This window comes from Rissa tridactyla, chromosome 6, assembly GCF_028500815.1.
Source record: "Rissa tridactyla isolate bRisTri1 chromosome 6, bRisTri1.patW.cur.20221130, whole genome shotgun sequence".
NCBI lineage: Eukaryota > Metazoa > Chordata > Aves > Charadriiformes > Laridae > Rissa > Rissa tridactyla.
Window position 1 is genome coordinate 47,559,924 of NC_071471.1, and position 21,471 is coordinate 47,581,394.

General features: G+C 34.5%; 1 protein-coding gene across 22 annotated transcripts in view; it reads left to right on the plus strand.

Moving 5' to 3' along the window:
* Window positions 1-21,471, plus strand: part of KCNMA1 (potassium calcium-activated channel subfamily M alpha 1) — a 506,659-nt gene that overhangs the window by 289,932 nt on the left and 195,256 nt on the right. For all 22 annotated transcript variants that reach the window (XR_008466873.1, XM_054204500.1, XM_054204499.1 and 19 more), the window contains 2 exons: window positions 12,840-12,933; window positions 15,681-15,792. Coding sequence is in view for 21 of the 22 variants with exons in the window: in XM_054204500.1 (XP_054060475.1) it covers window positions 12,840-12,933; window positions 15,681-15,792 (206 nt within the window). In the remaining variant the exon portion in view is untranslated. The remainder of the gene's footprint in view (window positions 1-12,839; window positions 12,934-15,680; window positions 15,793-21,471) is intronic.

Below are 21,471 nucleotides of genomic sequence, written 5' to 3' on the forward strand. Positions count from 1 at the left end.
TGCCAGTACTGTTCAGAAAGATAAACCTTTTCCTGCTGTCAATTTTAGCAGCAGGTGACAATGAAAAGAGGTAAGATTATAGATAATAATTTATTAAAAGTCAGAATTTGGGAAGAATGTTGAAGTGCAACAGTTTTTTGGGTTTTGGATTGTTTTTTTCTTTGTAGTATTAAATGCCTGCAAAATAATTTAAAATGTATTGATTTACAAAACACCACTAAAATGAAATTTCGTATGAAGAATTGTAACGCTGCTCTAAGTTTCTTTTACAAATGACATTGTGACCATCCTAAACCTGTTTTTCATATGTTCTTAAATGTAATCAAATAAATCTTTCATCAGCACAGTAGAAGATACAATTTGATGCTAATCGTATTGTTTCCTGATAAAATGATGAAACAGCACTTTGGAATGTGACTTGATGAAACATTGTGTCTGAACACAATTTTGTACTGCTGTCAATCAGTCCAAGTGTTGGGTGTGTCTTCAGAGGTTACATTTTGTGCGCTTTTTTGGGGTCAAAATAGATTTACAGATTGCAAATTAATAATCAACTTGGTGAATAAGCATTATTTATCCTATACATTTAACTTTGAGGGCCTATAATATAAAATGTTATGATGTTTGAAAAATTATAATTGTGAGCAGATATATATAAAGCCAAAATACGCTCTTAGTGTGTACTTTTAAGCAGGTAACTGACGACATGCAATATATTCAAAACAATAAAAAAGGGAAGTAATTTCCACAACTGTGGTCATGCCACCCATCTACTGATATTGCACTGCCCTGAGAATGTTTGTTATTTAGGTTTACTTAGGATTTTTGTTTCTTTTATGCTATTCCTATATTCCACATAATGACAGTTAGTTGGTTTTTTTTGTTCTTATAATGAAAGAAAATTCTTTTAGGACTGTAAAACTGATCAGACATGTATCTATAAAGCAACATGAAGTTCTTCCTCCTGGAATCGGTGCAAAATGTATTATTACACCAGTCCTTTTGACTTTGCAGTAGCCCAGTGTGTAAGCCTAACTACACTTCTGTTTTCCCATGCACAGCAGCCAGGATAAAAAGGTGTTGTATGCTACAGTGCATGTTTGCAGCCCATGTTGAGATGGTGGTAGAAAAAAAAGGCCACTATATATTCATTTTTAACATCGTTATAAAACTCTTTTTACATTGATGTAAAGTAGTTTTATATCAGGCTTGTGATAATTGATTTGAACAACTGCTACAGGTGTTGGTGATACCTTATTCCATTTGTTAATGGAGATAAAGTGACTTTTTTAAAAGATAGACATAGTGTCATTAATCTGCCTAAAAAGGGCTTTGCCTTTCCCATTTAGAAAAGCCACTGTGACTGAGACTGTCGCTCAGGTTCCAGGCTAGTTTTTGTGTCTGATAAGTTGAACTAGAAAGGAGTTGAAGTTTTTTTTATTTATTTATTTCTTCTGTGTTTGTTTTTAAACTGTTTCTATTCTTTTGCAAAGTAAATGTGGCTATTCAGTGAGCCTTTTGTAGAATCAGCATTTTGCCTTAAGAATATGGTAATTTCCTCTTAAGACAGTCCTGGTAAATAATCAGATCCCATAGCTGGAACAGCTGTGACATGAAAATTTCTAAGTAGGAAAATCTATGTGATTGTAGTTATATGCATGTGGAAAGTAAGCCACAGCAGAGGAGCGTATGGGTAGAGAAGCTGTGTTACATGTGTTTTACTTTAAAAAGGTATGTGCAATAAAGACTCTCCAGGAGTCCAGAGGAAGAAAAAGGGAAACTGATAGAAAGGACTGTCATAAGTTTTTAAGTATTGCTGGGAGTGAATGTTACCTGGATTATGCCTGCAGTTGGTTTAAGGCAGAGGAATTTAGATAGATATACTGTGATGCTCAGGATATATTCAGAGATCTCAGATGATTGCTCTTGGTAGTAGAAAGGGGTTTTTTTACTTCAACTCACCTGTCCGTTATTCCTAGTAAAGTGGAACAAGTATAAAAACACAGACTTTCCTGTGACAATTTACAAGGATACTAGATGTGTAATAGTTTAAATTGGAAGTAGTTGAGTTGCGTGACCTATGGCATCCTAAATGTATTTTAGGTATTAAAAGACTAAGGTGTTCAGTAGGATCCTTATGCTGATGGGATAGGTAAGGCTAAAATGTTCTTATGAGGAATGAGAGAGAGAATCTGAAATTAGGAAAATTTGTTTGGGGATAATTTATTTTCTAGTTATACGCAGATTTTTTTGAAGGTGTGTACGTGGTTCATGTTTACAGTTTTGCCTTTGTTTGAAATATAAAACAAGATATCCTGCCTGGTGTAACTGTGTCTTAGGACTGCTGTAGAATAGCCATTAATACAATATAGATAGCTTTTTATGCATAATAATACATTTGGGTGTCTGCACTACAAAGCATGACAAAAAAGCTGATCCAGTAACGTAATGTCAAGTTTCTACCGCTTTGCAGTACTTCTGGCTTTCATTGCTCTATTACATTATTTACTGACATTAAAGTGTAATAATATTACTTAGGTTTAAGTTTATTACTACTCAATGAAAACTAGATAGTAGTTAGATATTTTCATTAAAGTATCTCAGGAGGGAGTTCCAGAAAAGACAGTCAGATGAATGAACTGGAAGTATTTTCATACTCCAATTTATCTGGTACTCTTGTCATTTTTGGTTAGGATAGTTGAATTTAGACTAAACTTCATGGGACAAGATTTGGTTTTTTAATTGCAGAATGTAATCAAGCAAGAAACGTATGGAAAAAATAATCAAAATCATCTGGATGAATCTATTTGTTATGCATATCAAGCAGAAAATCAGAGCTAAATTTTATTATGATATTCAAAAGAAAATTTCTTAATGATCTTAATTTGTAGTCAAATAGGATAGGTCGGGGATATTCTCATTTTTGAAGATTGCATGCATTTTTTTCAAAGAATGTGGTCAGATGAGGGAGACAAAAAAAAAAAAAGTTGGACAGCAATATCAGCAGCATAGAAGGATAATAAAAGGCACTGAGATGGAGGGGTATTTGGAGCTGGAAACCGATGATGGTAATTATGGGCTGTTGAGAACTTTGAGGAAAGTGGATAACAAATGTGAAAAAGACCTTTGGGTAATTTTAAAAGACAGCAGCCGCAAAATGGAATCACATAAAATGGAATCAGTCTTCCTTCTGCTGCAAGGTAAGAGTGGCTATACATAAATTTAGTCAAACAGACACTTATCTAAGAGATCAATGATTTTTAGGCCCTCTACTACAGAAGGTGGAAGTTTTAGAAATACCACATGTAGGTCATTCTATTGACATATGCAAATGCAAGGACTGTAAGTGATCCATATATCCCAGGCTGAAAGGTTTCATGCTTCTGATATAGTTGTCACTAACTTGATCCATTTCTATTTGTTCAATTCAATGTGAACATGGAAAAAGGATTAGTATTCTTTCTGCAGCATCATATGACATGTTTGCATTCTGATGTCAACAGTTATTTTCTGTTTTCTGGAGTAAACAGCTACAACAACTTATTACTCCTTGATACACTCTGATAAAGAATATTAAAGGACAATTATATTAATAACAGATGAGAACTAATAGAAAGGGGTTTTATTATGAAGTAGAAACATGCAAGATTGTCAACTTTAGTAAATAGAGTTATGCAGTTTAACGGTCCTTTCCATAATGCAGTCAGCATACTAGATATAACTGAAGTGGCTTATTAAATGTTGTCAAAAAAAGGCAATAATATAATGTTAGTTTAAACAGTATATTGTTGTTTTTCTCTTTAATATATTAGTAGTCTCACATAAAAACCTTTGATTAAAAATGTGATCCCTGGCATTGTTGCTTTGTCGTTCTCTTAGAATTGGCTTGTCATCAGGGAGATTGTTTGTCAAGGTAATGTAATACTATTTGCAGCTGCCACTGTTCTCAGCTTATGGTAAGCAATTAAAAAATCTAATGCAAAATAGAATAATATACTCTTCCTACTTACCTACATTGTTCTTAACAAACCTTTTCAAATGCATTTATCTTAGGTAGGACGAAGATCTTAATGGTGTGTTTTGCAGGAAAGTGCATGCTCTGTCTTCTGTACAATACTGAAAGAACTAAGAAAAGTTATGGAGGTTGACTCTGGGCCATTTCTTTATGCGTTTCTTAGTTCCTGGTTGTTTAGCTGTCCTGCTGGAATCTTCCTTCAGCTTTTGTTTGTGAAAGTCAGTAATTAGAGAAGATACATGCTGTAGGCAGTAGTGAATGTACATACACGCTGATGAAATTAAGAAATACGCTGTTTTCAGAGTAGGCATTCCTAATGCATTTTCTGTATATGCTGGCAATTCAACATAAAAATGTAAATAAAAGTTTCTTGTTATCATACTTGTATACATTTTTGTGTTTGAGCTGAAGAAGGTAAGAATTTAATTTTGCTTGAGTTCTGTGATAGGTTGGCTTATGGTTTTACTAGGGCTTGAAAAAGAAACTGACAACATTACACTGAATTTTACCAAGTTGTATTAGTTCATTTAGGTAAAATAAGTACTAGCAATGTTACTTGACTCTGTCACTTGGTATATTGACAATTGTAAATACCTCTGTAAAAGTCAGTAGAGTTATGCCAGGCAAAATCTTGTGCATCCGAGATGGGCATCAGGAAAGTATATCCTTATTCTGCAGTTGTAACAACTTAATTTGGCTCTTAATTTCATACATGGATGTGACAAAAATTAAAAGTAAGAGCCTCTCTTTCTTTCTCACAGGAAGCCCTTTTCTGTCTCAGTTTCTAAACTGAATTATTTGGCATTAAAAACTGTCAAGTCACAGCTTGTTAATACATCTTTACATTTAAAACATGTTAACATTCAAAGAAAAAAACCCACCACCAAACCTTTTATGCCCCGGTCTGTATCACATGATTCAGAAAAGTAAAAAGAATCAGAAAGAAAAACATTGTCTCTGGCTCTGATTCTTAGAAAAATCTTTACTAAATGATGCTGCTCTACTAATTTATTACTGACTGATCTGGTTTTGTTGTTGCTTATTTCTTCTGACATTGGATTTTTTCTGAAGCAGGATGAGAAAACCTTTAATTTTACCTGAAATTAGTCTAAAAACCTGTCAAGGTTCCCAAGTGTGCTGGGGAGATAATATAAAAGTACTTAGTTGTAGAAAGCGTCTGCAGAACAGATGAGTCATGATGCATTTTTTGATTAGGTTAGAAATAGAAAGGTAATATTCTAATGCCAGCTTTTGATCTGTCAGACTTTAAAGAATAACAGAAGATGTCGTGGTAGAAATTAGGAAAGGGAAATAAGGACAGGCACTTGCATTGTTTCTGCTTTTTTCTGAAAAGCAGTTCCATTGAGGTGCTTACAATTTATAAGGTGTAGGTTAGGCAGTAGTCTAAGAAATCCTGGAAGACAGCTTTATTTCACATTATTTGGAAGTTCATCTTTTGTTTTGATCAGATTTGTTTTGCGTATGTACTTTAAAATTGAACAAAGAGGATACTGATTGTTGATGTAATTCAAAGGGCTTAGTGTGTATGAGCCTAAGGTCAGCAATGCATTTCCAAAAGGAACGTGAAAGAGAAAGATGCATATCTAAGTGAGGAAGAGAGGCCACTCCACATGTAGACAAGGCCAGAATGGAGATGGAAATAAAGACAGTAAGATAGAGTAACCCAAAACCGCATCACATTGCATGCTGAAGTTGAAAAGTTTTTGCAACTGGAAAGACAAATCCGTTTTAATTCATTAAACAAAGAGGAGTCAGAATAGAGAATTAAAAAAAAGTACTTGGCAAAGTCCCAAGTAGTTATGCAGGAATATTTATCTGAAGCTTTTTGAAGGAAAAGAATGATAAAGTAATAGGCAATAGGGAGTCCAGACAGGAGGAAGGTAAAATAAAAAAAGGTGAGAGAGACATAACCAAGCATGCTCAGCATCTTAGCTATGAGTACAAAAAAGAAGCTCCAGGATTTGACACTGTAACGTGTTGTAAGCAGAAAGTTCCCTGTGTGTGTATATGTGTGTGCACAGGAGAAACTTTTAGCTAGGGATTTAGAGTAGGAGGTTGAGGGGTCAAAAGGGATTTAAGTGTATCATTGTCAATGACAAGACGAGAAGATACAGGAAATGATCACAGCATCATCCTTGGCTATCAGGTCATAACTACCTGCAAAATTCAGTGTGAAAGGGATTGTTCCTCCTTCACTCACTAGCTCCAGGTACACAAAACCTCTTAGAAAATAGCTGTAACTAGGGACATAGTGATCCCGTGTAGTTTCATGGATCCTAAGACTTCAGGCTGTGGCAGCAGATTACACTGCACTTCTGCTGTGAGCCAAGTGGGTCTTCCCCTCGCCTTCTCAGAGGCATTGTTCTGATGCAGCTGGCTGCCCTTCCTTTTTTGGAAGGAAACCAACTTAGCTCTTCCTGCATATCCTGCAGTGCTAACTGAAAATGCTAGTAGCAGAACTTCCCCAGTGGCAGACCACAACATGTCAAGTGAGAGTGAAGTAATTTAGAAGACATTTGCCATCAAAAAATTAATGAGTTTATTGATGTTATGACTCAAAGAAAGGCCTTCTAAATAGAGTCATTTACCAAGGCATTTTGCATGTAGAAGATCAGTACACATACTGCAAAAAAATACTTTTTTTTTCTTACTGTGTGACTAAAGGTTAATAAATGAAAGCCATTTGAAGTAAGAAAAAATTTGTTACGCTCTCTGTCACTCTGTGAGATGTTTGACACCTTTGATTCTTATTTAGTCTTGCTGATTTATTTTAATTATGTTATTTGTTTCACTAAGTTGACAGCAGATAGGCATCTGTGTTTATAATTTTGCTACATGTTCATGCCTGTTTCAGTAACGAAGATCTTAACTGCTAATTTCCTTCCGATCTGTACAACTAAACCATAGTTAAAGTAACAGAAAGTATTCTCATTGAATGAATGTTGCTTTTATAAATGATACATATGGCTTTTCCCTTAGTTTTACTTTCGCACTACATCACTGAAACACAGTTGAAAAGCCTAACCATAACCCCCCTTTTTTTTCTGTACTGTTAAAAATATGTATTAAAGGAGTATAGATGGACACTGTTATGTCAAATTTGTGCCAAACTTATTTTTTACTCTATGCTTCATAAAATTGGATTTGTTTTATAAATAAATTTGAGGGAATTCAGTATTACAGAGGAGCTTCCAGTAAAACAAGATAGACTAGAAAAAAAAAGACCACTATAGACAGTTCTATGAACAAAGAAGACTTATGTGCCTAAATTAATACATATTAATTGCATTCAAATACAATTTGAAAGTGAGAAGTGAATGGAATGTCTTTAAATAATGAGATACTAAAGAGCTTCTAAATACTAAGTGGTTTCTCTCAATTATTTATGCATGTTGATTATATTTTAGCAGCCTCTACCAGTATTTCTGTACATAAGTATAATTTGATTTTAAAATTCATTGTCGTCAGTGGACATTCCTTCTGAATGTCCATTGAAAATGTGCAGTTTCTATTCAGATAATGTACTATTGTGCAGTCTAAAAACTGTCATGAGTAGAGAAAATTAAAAACTTCCTAATTTTTTGTAGTATCAGTTAGATGTATTTCTTTCTTGGGCACGTTAAGTTTTTAACATTTTTTTTTTAGTTCCAACTTTTTTGAATTTACATTTTATTTAATTATTATTAAGAATTAAAATATATTTCATATAATGTCAATGCTTTTCCTCCACCATTCAGAAGACAACTTTACTTCCAAAAATTAAAATTGTAAATTAGGATAATTCTCTGAATTTCTAAAAGTTTCAGTAACTTCTTAAAGTTCCAAAGATGTAGCAGCTGTGATACAATATTAACATCAGTACTTTCCTGAAGTTGCAGTAGAAGTTTTTTTCTTTTGTGGTGGTTTATGAATGTTTTACATAGAATTTATCTTCAAAACACTTGGCAAAATGTCACTAGATTAATATATCTTAAAACTACCCTTCCGCATTTTCATATATAATTATACATAGATAAAAATTGTCATCCATCTTAGCCTGTGCAGGCCTTGTCATTAAAAAGAAGAATAAAAAAAAAAAGGCCAAAAATCATTAGGAGCAGACTGACGTGACATGTGCCAAAAATACAAGAGTCCACTTCCTTGCACAGAAAGAATAGAGAACTGTAAGTTGCAGGATGGACAGTTATTTCAAGTGCCAAATTGGGTATGCACAACCTTTCCCATTATTTTGGAGAACATTTTAGGTAAAATCACCTAGATAGATGTCACTATGATTGCAAAGCTGGCCTATGGTCTTAATGAATGCAGAATTTCTTCCCCTTACTTCTGTGTGGTCATAATGGCAGTGATTGCACTGTGGCATAGACTGCGATGTCATGCCAAAGCTTTGATCTGAACTTGGAAATGGGCTTTGCAGCTCCTATCAAGAGGTAAAATGATATAGGAAAAAAACACTCAAGATATTTGCAACTGTGTTGCAACTGCATAATGCTAGAAATATTCTATGAAGGCTTCTTCTGTGGGAAGTTTGATATTAATATACTTGCAGAAACAAAGAATTTCAGAAAACATTAAAATATATATTATATTTTGCTCTCTCCCACTCATTTTATGACTATTCAAAGAATTATCCCAGTAGAACGATTTCAAATGCATTAGAAGCATTTCAAATGAACCAGAAATAAGTGACAATAATGAATACATACATGAAATAAATTTATTGTTGCGGTTTAACCCCAGCCGGCAGCTAGGACCACACAGTGGCTCACGCAGTTCCCTCTCTTCCCCCAGAAGATAGGGAGAAGAGGGAGAAAAGGAGGGGAAAGAGAAAGGAAAAGAAAAATGTGGGTTGAGATAAAGACAGCTTCATAGAACAGTAACAGAAAAGGAATAATAATAATAATGACCGAAGTCACTCTCACTACCTAGTGAATTGGTATCTTCCTCAGGTATTGCCTCAGATTTCTCCCCCGGCCAAGCCCCATTTATGGTATGGAATATTCCATTAGCCATTCTGTTGTTCTATCTATGCTCCTTCTCAGCTTCTATGGGAAGTATAAATATCGCCTAGCAACAACTAAAACAATATGGGTCATTGACATTCCTTTCACAGCAATCACTAGAAAGAAAATTAGCTCTTTCCCAGCTGAAACCAGGACTCTGGTGACAAAAGTAGTTATTTAAACACTTTTGAATTGAAGTGACAAGTGTTCAGCCGTGGTAAAAGTGTCATATAAAATGTTTGCTTCGGTGTCGATTGTGGAAAAGCTTTAAGGACGCCGGGAACACCTTGTTGAAAGTTTGCCCTATCATGTGTAAAGTTAAACTAAAGTAATTTTGTTACTTCTCTTGTAGTCGCTTCTGCTCACTAGACTAGTTTATGCCTATGATACCTCTATAACTGGGCTTTATAACTGCTAGTATTACTATAAAAATGCTGTAATAATAAACAGAGCAAGTAAATAGAGGTAATGTGAAACTGAAACGAATAGCAGTGTTTAAAGAGCAGGAGAGGAAGGAAGAGAATTAACAATGTAGTCCATGCCTAAAAAATCAAATAAGGTTCTGTCTTTACCGCAGATTAGGCAAACTAAGCCCACTGTTGTTGCTCTAGATGTGATTTTTATATTAAATTGTAGCACAAAGCACATACTTGCAGCAAATAATAACTTGATATAAATGTTGACCTGAAGAAAACCATCAGTCGCTCAAATCTTTCTTGTGTAGCCCAGGCGTTGCTGGTAGCATTTAGTTTGTTACATAAATAGATGTCAGGGCAAAGGGGAATTATAGTTCTTGATAGATTCTCAGCAGGATATCCCTACAGTTAAGTAAAATAAAATTGGTGCTATGAGTTTTTCTTTTCAAAACACAAGAAGTCATGGCTACAGTGGTTTTTTTTCAGTTTTTGTGTAGCAAATTAAAGATGCTCTTTCAAAGTGCTCATAAATATTGAGTTTAGAGTTACGTAATTACTGTAATTTTTATCCAGTTACGTTAAATGTTTCCTATCATTGTTAGTATAATGTTATTCTATTGATTTTAGTGTAGTTTCTCCTGGTTTTTATCAGTATAAATGCCTGAGATCACACTCACAGTGAAGCATGCTTACACAGCAGAGTAATAAAAGCATTTCTACCAGTCTGTTGCCTCCTGCAAAAGCGAAACCTTCGCTGATCCAAAGGCATGAAATCCCATAGGACAAGCCATCTGATTTTAGTTTAAAACAGGGAATACATTATTCATCCTGGACACTCCAGCACACAACTGTCTGGAACTCTTAAGAGCTACAACACTTCTGTTTTGGGGAGACTTGATATAAAGAGGAGTTTCAAATTGGCTTCCTTCCTGCAGCAGGCTAGTGGTGCAATGATAAAGATTAGTGGCCATATTCTTCTCTCAGCTCAAATGTGAGCTGCAGATGGAAAGAAGAAATCCAAACTGAAGGATATCACAAAAATTTAATTTGGAAAATTTAAAATTTTGTATAATCCATCCTGTGAGTATAAAGATTTCTTTAGCCTTAGTGACAGGCCTTTCTGACAAAATCATCATTTAAAACAAAAAGGAAAGGACGTTTTGGTTGTCTTTGAAATGTATAACTTAGAAATTGAAAGAGAAAGATGATCTTTGAAATGAAGGATGCTTTAGGGATAGGACTGGCAGAAAAAAGTAGCTCTGATATTAGGTAAACAAAAGTCCCAAATCAGGATTGTGGTCGCTGCTCTGCTAAGTGTTTTGCGAACAAGATGAAGATGTATTATGCATTAGCTAATTTGCCAGATCTTGTAGGTCTTGTAAAGGACAGTGGTGCAAATGTACAGCCGTTAGCTGCAACCTTAGCTGACCTTATCTAACAATCATGACAAGTACCAAGTATCTGTGGAAAGGAAGATAATGAAGCTCTCTATCCTACTTATAAATCTGTGCAATTCCATTAGCTTCAGTGAATTTCTGCAGCTTTACAGAAACCTAACCTGGAATTAAGGGTCCAGGCCTCTGTGTTGGTGCAGGATTATTCATTCTGCTTCTGCTGTAATTCCTTGATTTCTGTTGATAGGGTGCATAGTGACCCAGTGTGCAGCCTACATTATTTTGACAAAATCCTTTGGTCTCAATAATGCCATACATAAAATGATCCTGTTGGGTTCTCATATTACATCCACTCTTCTTGTCGCTAAAGCCATATTTGTAAAGTATGAGGTGCTGTCTTCCGTCCTATATGCATTTGGCTTCTCTTTCCTTCTGCCTGCTTTTGTAAATCAATTTTATTTGAAATACAACAGAACTGTTTCGTAACTTCAATGTCTTTGCAAATAGCATTTTAAAAAACTTTTAATATCATTTCCTGTAGCACTGAAGCTTCTTAAAATATAAAGCTATTGTACATCAAGGAGAATTTTGCTGTATACATTCATGCATCTACAGACAGGATAGGGCATGCTGTACTTAACTTGTTTGACCTGTAATGTATACAAGGAATGGAAAATTTGGCTGCATGTGTAATGACCTGGTAGCCCAGGTAATTTCCTTTATGCCTTAAATTAGGTAACTGACATTCATAATGCATAGAATCTTGCTTGTTGAGCAGTCTAGCATTATATTTGCAGAGCGACTGCTATACTAACTGGTATTACATTCACGTACAGTGATTTATTTGACACGGGAAGCCAAAGAATTTCTTTTTTTCCTAAAATGATGTTTTCTAGGGTTCCAAATGATCAAACATTCTACGTTCTAGTTTTTCACTTTATTACAGTTGCAATGAATACATGATCATTTGCAATATATGTGTGTATATACATGTATATATGGTGGGACATTATGTATATATAGTATATACATCAGCATATATTGGGACATGACTTTCATTTTGTTCTGTGACTTCAACATTGTTCTATGGCTTCACCAACCTATTTTGGAAATCTCACAAATAAATCACTAGTCATATTCATGGAAGTTATCTCCTTTCTTAGATAAAAGTATATCTATAAAGTACCAGTTTGTATAGAGTATGCTTTGGACCTGTCCCACCGTTAAATAAAGCATAATAAGCTAGAATTTGCAATGGCTGCTTGACACAGACAAAGGTATTTTAATTAACCTGCATGCAGAAATTAACCCTTAGAGTACTGCTTCAAATTCCTCAATTTATTTTGTTATTTAATTTTACCAGTGGGCTATGCTGCTTTTCTACTCAGCTCATAGTACTGTACATAAAGTACATTAAATAGCCATACACAAAAAAGAAGTGAGAAAAAGGAAAAAAAACAAAACAAAACAAAACAAAACCGACTTCTTACAAACAAGGCATTCTACAAGACTAAGTACCCCAGGTTGCTAATGGGTAATGTATTCCGAAGCAACTACTTTTTTTTTTTTTTTTTAAGGTTTTATATTCTGACATGAATTAATACCGTGTAATATTTCACTGTAGCTGTGTGCTTGTTAGGTTTGTTCCTAAAGTTTCACAGGTATGTCTCTTATAGAAAGAAGTCAGTTCTTTAAGGGTTAATGTGGGGTTAAGGAATCCTGAGATATTCTCCTGCTTGTCCTTTCTTAGAGGTATCTGCATGTTAATTCTCAGATATTACCTGAACCAGGTGAAGATAAAGACTGTACGAATGACTAACTGAATGAATGAAATAATTAATTTGAAATGCTTGCTTGTATCTTGTAAATGACTGGAGAACAGATATGTGATTTCTGAATCAAGGTCCTTAATGAAATGCATAAAAATCTCACCAGAGTAGAAACTCATATACTGATAATTTATTCTGATTTTTTTTTTTCTTTCAAATAGCCCAATAGAATCCTGCCAGAATTTCTACAAAGATTTCACATTACAGATCGACATGGCTTTCAATGTGTTCTTCCTACTCTACTTCGGCTTGCGTGTAAGTAGTGTGTCTTTGATAGAATGAGTCAGGGAGGCAATGTAGCTATTAGATAAGGAGGGTCTTTGAAGACAGCCTGACTTTACAATGGCTGGACAAAATTAAACTCATTTCTAAAATGCATTCAATTGACAACATTTATGTAATAATAATAAGCAGGTAAGATCACTAAGGAGACTAATAGTTTACAAGCTTTTGTAGATATCCACCAGGCCTGCAATACAGGTTAACTTTTTGACATAACAGATTCAGTGCACAGTAATCGCAAAGTTCCAAGAACCGTTTTTTTAGAAGTATCCAAATGCATTGTAAATTTTGTGGTAGTGATAATGTTGTACGTTCTTACCAAAAGAAATAAAATTACTTGTGGGCCATTCCTACTTACTTAAAGCAGTAACTTAGGCTACATTATCAAGAAGCAAAGCACAGTAAGAGAGAACACACTGAGAGTTGATGCTAATACTTTCATATCCACACTGTGTTTTCTGGAAGGGAGAGAGAGTACTGTAAAGTCCACTCTGGTCCTGTTGAGTGAACATGCTTTAGCAGTTACAGTATGTGAGATGCACTGCTAGAATACCTCTTTCAGTTTTAGTTTCAACCGAAACAAGTCTTTGTGTTATCCAAAACTCCTTTGTGATGCAAACTGAAGTATGGTAAGTGGGGATGATAAGGATTCTCTTCAGATTAATACTCCTTATCTATGTTAAAATGCTAGTACAGGTGTAACTTCAGTTGTCCAAGAAGTCCTGCTGAACTAAACAGGAGTTCCTGAGGACAAAGTGATAGTTGGTTGTGTGGATGTAAGAATTTGATCAATAATGAATTTGCTAGTTATGTAATAAGCATCTCAAAACTTTAGCTATTTTAGTCCGGGTTGTTTTTTTTTTCTGATAAATATGTCCTGTGAGGCACTCACTGGCAAATTAAAGTATTTGAAGAAGTATTTTAAAATCTCATCCTTCTACATCTGTTCTCCCCAGTATGATGTTGCAACTCAAAATCATATAAATAATAGCGTATCTTCAGTTCTAGAAGATATTTGTGTTCAAACACACATACATCCATTTTAAAACCTTTGTTGGCTAGTATCCAACTATGAGAACTCAGAAGTGAAGTCTGGAAACTGCTGATGAAGACTAAGCCCAAATTACATGAGTTAGCACGTAATCAAGCAATAGGGTCTGGCAGAGATATGGCAAGTATGGAAGTAATCCTTTGGAGGAGACAGAATTAGGCTAGTTCTTCTAGAAGAACACGTTATCTCTTCAAGCATAGTAGCATTGCTTCTGTAATGAAATGGGCTTTTATTAATCGCTAATTACCTAAATGAATAATGTTTAAATACTTCCATAGGAAAGTATGAGTGGCCTTTACAGTCAACAGACTTTGTTTTCATAGTTGAATAACATACTTTAACCTTTTTGAAAGCCTAAAGGTTGTGCCCTGTGGAAAGATAAAATGCTGATTAGAACATATATTGCAGGTTATGAAAATATTGATCTGACACCTTAAAGAGCTTTAAGTGTCAAATATTCTGGCTACTTCTAAATTCAACAGAAGGCAATTGAAAGCTTTTGCGGAAACTGGGTATTTTTGTTCAGTTTTCATGCTGGAGCATTGATATTGAGTAATACAGACTAACAAAATGTCAATTTATTTTTGGTTTTGAGTATTCTCTGAGGCAAATGCAGCTCATGTTGTCCATCTTCTTTTTAAGTATGATTTCAACATTCTTAACATCAGCAGAGTCCCCTTTCCAATATTTTATCTGGGATTCCAGCGAAGTTGGTATGCACCATAAATGTTTTGTGCTAAAGTTTTAAAGTAATTCTAAAGCAAGGAGGTAAAGTGAATGAAATAGAGAATATCAGTATTTGCTTTGGAAGAAAGAGAATGAATGTTGTCTGTAATTCAAAAAATACAAGCGCTGTTTTGAAATATGTTAGTCCAGGTTTTAAGACTTACATGAGTAAAACCACTCCATTAAATATCTTCATGATGCACTAAAATTTAATATTTGTGTATTTATATTTCTTATTTGTATAAAGCATATGTTTTAATTTTTAGTTGAATGCGAATAGTGGTTTGACCTTATTTAAGCACACAGATGAATAGGCAAGTTTAAACTATGATGTCCTTGGCATCTAAGTTTGCCAGTTTCCCTGCACTGATATTTAGTCAGGAGAGAAAAATGACCTCATCCCTGGCACAATTGGAAGGACTGAAGTCCTACCGCAGTCCTGAGTTATGCCTTATACGAGTCATCCTGGTGATTAACTCTGGATAGGATGATAATGGGACTCTTTGGAAACTATCATGTATTTAGAAACCTGTGAACAGAAAATACCGGATGAGACTACAGCCAACATATTTGGTGTGCTATAGCAAAGGTGATATACTTTGAAATATTTTATACCTACCTACATTTTTCTAATATTACTGATACATTGTTAATAAATGTGGAGTAAATGTTTTTAGCACAGACATTACAACTTATCATATAAATTATCTGTCTCTTTAGTTAGACCTTTCATTTTAATCTCAATGTGGTTATCCAGCAATACACAATACAGATTTCTTTCCAGTGAGACATGTAGTTTTCTCTAGCCTGACCAAAACCATCAGTTACTTCTCCACTAACTTTGGAGTTTAACATTGTAGAATGGAAAATATTGCACATACTTGCAACTAACATCAGCATAATCTGATTCTTTCATCCCTCCCCATCTTTTTTTTTTTTTCAGTTCATAGCAGCCAATGACAAGCTATGGTTTTGGCTAGAAGTTAACTCAGTAGTAGATTTCTTCACGGTCCCTCCAGTGTTTGTGTCAGTATATTTAAACAGAAGTTGGCTTGGTAAGTAAAATAGTTTTTTCCTTTTAATAGCTGTTATAATAATAATTCAACTTTGCACATTTTGATGGAGAATTTCTTCGTAAGCAGCAGAATGGTACCAAAGTTGTTTTTGCAGTGAATTTGCCATTTCAGCAGACCGGTGGGTTATGTTAGAAAAAGCACTTACTAAGTCCATTTTGTTCTTGATTCATTGATATAATCTACAATAAGTGGTCATGAACTCCAGCTTGGAAGTACTGTGTAACATGAGGCCATTTTTAATAAAAAGATCAATTTGATTTAATTGTCACAGCTTACAGCCTGAACAGGTCGTCCAGACCATTCATTCACTGAAGTGGATCATTGTCAACAATGAAATCAACAAATTTTCTTCACATTTTGAGCCAATATAGCTAAATTTTAAATCCACTGAAGCAAGAGATTTGGAAGATTTGTTTAGACACTTACTGGGCTTAACATTTGTGTAGAACTGCTAGGAATGCATTAGAAAAGAATATGCCACATGTAAAAGGGAATACAAAATGAAGCAAAGCAGACAAAATGCATCAATTCAAGAACACCCATAATGTGACATATGAAGTTTCTTGTACAAATTGCATATTGTCTCTAGTTAAGTAAAATGGAAGTCAAATTTGGGAGTTTTTATTCAGGGAAAAACGTCATGGTTTGTGAATGCCATGTCTTTAGACAACATATGAAACTTCACAATTTGACAATCCATTTCTCCAGAAATACAGGCACTCATTATCCCTGAAAACTAAAAAGAGTGATCATCTTAAATGTTTCACATGGAAAGGAAAATAAAACAGCGGATCTTTTTAGTATTATTTTATTTTTCAACTTGAAACAGAAGTGCAAAGATGAAAAAACTATTGATGAATTACTGTTGTATGAAAAGAGATTAATAAATGTATAACCATGTTAGAGTTCATGTTACATATATCAGTGGTTATTAGTACGCCAAAGAAAAAAAAAAGTAAAACAGACAGAAAAGATCACTACAGATCCTCATATGATTACTGTCTTCTTCACATACTTCTGTCATGTATGTAAAACAAAGTAATGCTTTCTGAAGAAGAAAATGTCATACAGTTCCATATTATGATAGGAAATCAAATAAAAAAAAAGAAAGTATGTAAATAAAAAACAAACTTATGCTTAAATGGAAATTGCTGATTTCTCTAGCTGCAGCTCAGTTCCAGAATCTTTGCGTTATGTGAATTAAAGGGATGTATTTTCACACTTGACTGCGACATATGAGAATTTCCGAGGACTTTGAGATTGAAATCATTGGAGATGAAGGCTATCTAAGAGCAAAAACTGGAATCACAGGCTCCATAGAAAAGGAATATGAAATAAGAAAATAGCAAACCTGCAAAATTTGGAAAATGAGGCAGAGAGATAATTATTTGAGATGAATAGCCATTGTGAAAGTGACTGCATAATTGACTGACTCATGGTGACACAGCAATCTAACTAGCAGTCCAACAGGAATAATGAGAGAGAGATTTTGCCCATTTAGCAGTTTCTGCTGGGTAGTTTTTACAAGATTTATGTTGTTTTGTAGGCAGAGTTAAGCATTGTACTTATAGTTATTCATTGGGCTGAAAGGATTTCCATCATTCGTAATTACATCAGTGTCACTTTTCCTTTATTCCTTGTTTATAGTCCCACTTTACCTGTTTTCTCATGGAATCCTCCTGAGACATTTATCACCTGCTGAGGCACAGATTTTTATTTTTTTTTATGTAGTCATCTTAGGACTGACCTATTTATAATGTTTGAGCTTTGCACCTGCTTCCACTGTGTTTATTCCAACAGTGTTTTCACTTTAAGGAAAATAATCCTTAGTGAAATAATTCACTAATTCAAAAATGTGAATTGTTGGGGTCCCTGACATATCTGTGATTTAGATCAGCAAATTATTATTTTGAGATGCTGTGATGAAAGATTTTGAGCAAATGCACTGATGTGTGTTAATGAAGATTATTTATTCCTTTACACCTTTTAAAGAGATGGCAAAATTTACTCTGTGGAGCTTAAATACTTTGGAGATACTTGTAGGTAATGCAGTGGCAGGACTGTGAGTGGAGGGGAAAGGAGGGTGTTTGGACCATATTATTTACAATTTCAGGTTAGATACCTGCTTTTCCTTTTCCTTTTATATAATTTTTGTAATTGAGAGACATATCCTTACGCAGAGGGTGATTTAGAACACATAAATTCTGGTTTCTGCACCAAGTGTCCCTGTGGAACTAGGAATTGCGGGGACGTTAGCCTTCTAGCGAGGCAAGTAAATAGGGAGGTCTTGATTTTAGTCAATGCGAAAATCATTTAACAGGTTCAGAATTCAGTGTATTCCAGTAATTCTTTGCATATTTTAAGAATATCTAGCTGATTAAACAGGATTCCTTTATATACCTTAAATTTCAAGATCATTTAGGAGACCAAATACAATACGTGGTATGGATTGTATTGTGCATCAGGGTCTTTCCAGTTTATTTCACTATTGATTCGAGTCAGTCATCTGTGATGAATTCATTTAAGTACTAGACAGAATGAAAGTCAGCAGAATGTGGCTCCCTGAATTCCCGATTTCACAAGAAGTATCCTGGTTTAGCTATCTGACAATAAAGTAAGTACGAACACACAGTTTAAACAGTATTTAAAAAACACAAACCATCCTAAATCAAAAATAAACTCGGCCTTCAGAGCTCTAAATGCTCATAGAAAGATGTGAAGTATAGCAGAGGACACATCGTCTGAATGTATCATATTTTAATGTACTAGAGTGGAAAGCCAGTGGGTTTTTCCCTTTTTTTACGCTAGTTCAGAAATGCCACCATTCAGGTATTAGGTAACTCATAGTACGTGAAGCCTTCCACTTTCCCTGTGCTCTTTTGCGCTCAGTTGTTTGTAAAATGTTGGGTTTGTATCTCAAAATGCTGTATATGAATGAAATTCATATATGAATCTTCCACCTAGATTCCAGTATGCCAACAAATTTCAATATGCAAGATGGATCAGATTACGCTTTTCCATCAAAAGATTTCTTGGCACAGTAGGGCATACACTGTCTAATGTGCAGATGAAGGCACAACAGCGCTTTAAACCTGCAAAATATCAAATTTTTAGATTTGATAAAGGAAAGGATTTCTAGGATATCATTTTTGCTAGCTTAAGGTAGCATAAGAAAAGGAAGTACACGAGCAGAATACAACTGGCACACGGAATGATCTACATACTATTGAAAGATTGGGGGGGAGTAGAAAAAGGGAAGAAAATTTTAATGAATCTGTAATTCAGTGATATACATTGCTTCGACAGTTGGTATAAAAATTTCTTAGGCTTTTACTTAAAACTGTACAGATACAAACATCAGTATGTTTTCTGATGTTCGTTTGCAACTAGATCCCCTTGAGATTTTTCTAACACTGGTTTGCAAACAGTAGCATGTGTGTAGATACTTACATATAAATTAAAGCTATGCTTTGTAAAATCATAAATATTTCTTGCATAACACTGTACAAGAAACTTTCTGATAGTGATAGAAGGACAGTTCTCCACTTCAAGTGCAGGCTTCTGTGGAGTGGAAAGAATCTTCTCAACGGAAGAATGATAAAAGAAAGGGTGGAGTTTCTGTCTCTTGAGATTTTACAGGTCATTTCGACAATTTCAACCAATGATTTCAGTGCGTTCCTGAGTCTGGATACTGTCTTTACGGTCTAAGTGAAGGTAGGCTAAAAAGATTTTTGGATGAAAACAAAAAATTTGCAACGGGAGAAATAATGCCATGGTAAAACTCATTTTCTTTAAACACAAGGTCACCATGATCTGAGCATCATAGCTAAGTTTCAGATTCAGATCTTTGTTTCTTTGGATAGCTCACAGTCTGCCAAGTTGGAGAGCCATGCAACAAATGAACATCTTCCAATTGTATTCAGTAATGATTTACAAACACTCTACGCACCACTTAAAACTGTTATTCTATCTTCTATGATAGCAAAGGCACTTCAAAAACCTGAAATGCCTTTTATCATGTACTTGTATGCTCATGAAAAAGGAAATATTGATTTTATGAGCAGACTGTATGGGAATAAATTGCTTTGACAGGATGGTATTGTTAGAGGAAGATTAAACATGTAAAATATGATCTTGGCTTCACATTTACAAGGACATGCGAATGAGGAACAATCAGCCTTAGAACTACAGTGATTTAAATAAGGCCTAATATATGGACTTGGTAGTGTTCCATATTATTAAATCAAAGAAATTAAAGGTAGAAAAAGATCTATTAAACAATCCATTTCCTTTTCCTCACCATGTGCTTTCAGTGCTTCATCTATTCTACTGTACAAAATTTCAAGTGATGGAAACTATTTGATTTCTAATAGAGTCTATTAATAGAAAGATTTTTTTCATCATCCTTCTTCTCTGACATCCTCTTTAGTCTAGGCTGCTGTTCAAGCCATGCTATTTTTTCAGAAAATAATTCAAGATTTACAGCAGGGAAAAGACGACAGACAGCAGATGCAAAGGTAGACACATGTACAGCATAGAGAATGAATGTCCTTGTGTGGCGTTTAGCATAGTTACAGAAAAGAGGAGATCTTTTTTCCAGTCCTTGCTCAAATTCATCTCAAGTAATTTTGGATGAGGCTTGTGGTCTCAGTATCAATTCCTGGTGTGAGAAGACTGTTCCAACATCTCTGCTAGACATTCAGCTATTTTTGTGAATCGGAGAATTAAATTGGTTTCCCTCTGTGGAAAGAGATAAATGGCTTTGGAAAAAAATATTGTGTCTTGTTAAGATAGTTAAGCTGATGATGTGAATGCCTCCTGGCCATCCATCAAGTGTGCTTCAAGTTTTAGTTAAAAATCTGTGACATGAAAACAGTATTTGTTTCAATACCCTGAAAAGTTTTTTTGACATAACCTCTACAGAAAAGTGCAGCCTGAAACCACATTTGAATCTTCCGAACACTTTATTCCTTTTGGAAAACATATATATTTTAATGGAACTTAGAGCATTACCTTAGTTATACTGGCACAAAGAAGTGCTCTGTAACTGAATTGTAAGGGTATCATTCTAAGAGAGGAATTATGACCTCCAAAACTTCATAATCATTTACAGTCTTTTGACGCATCCAGAGGTCTCAAAACTATCCCTTTCTTAGCACCTTAAATTTGTTATCATTTGCAATGATTTTGTTGGTTAAGTATTGTGCATTTCTGCCATCTATTGGCAAAAACTTTGAATACACGTCCAAATTCTACAGTATTTCTTACAAAGCTAGTGTATTTTATACAGCTTTAAAGCATTTTGTGTCATTTTACTTAAAAGTTATTTTATATATAATAGAAGCTAAATTCTGTAAAATTTCCTATGAATATTGTATTTTATATATATGCGCTTATGTGCTACTTTTCTGTGCAGTAACATTTCTTCATATGCTTCAAATGCCTTCAAACAGGTATTAGAATGAATTTAATGAAAACAGTTCTGAATGCTCAATCTGCTTGGTGATTTGTCAATAATATGTCAATGAATGGACTGTATCATATTTATACTATGCTGAAGACAACAATTTTTTGCTTTCCTCAAGATACCTCAATCAGTTCAGCCTTCACAGAGCATGTATGTTTTGAGAGGGTACTAGTTAAAGTGGTACTTCTTAA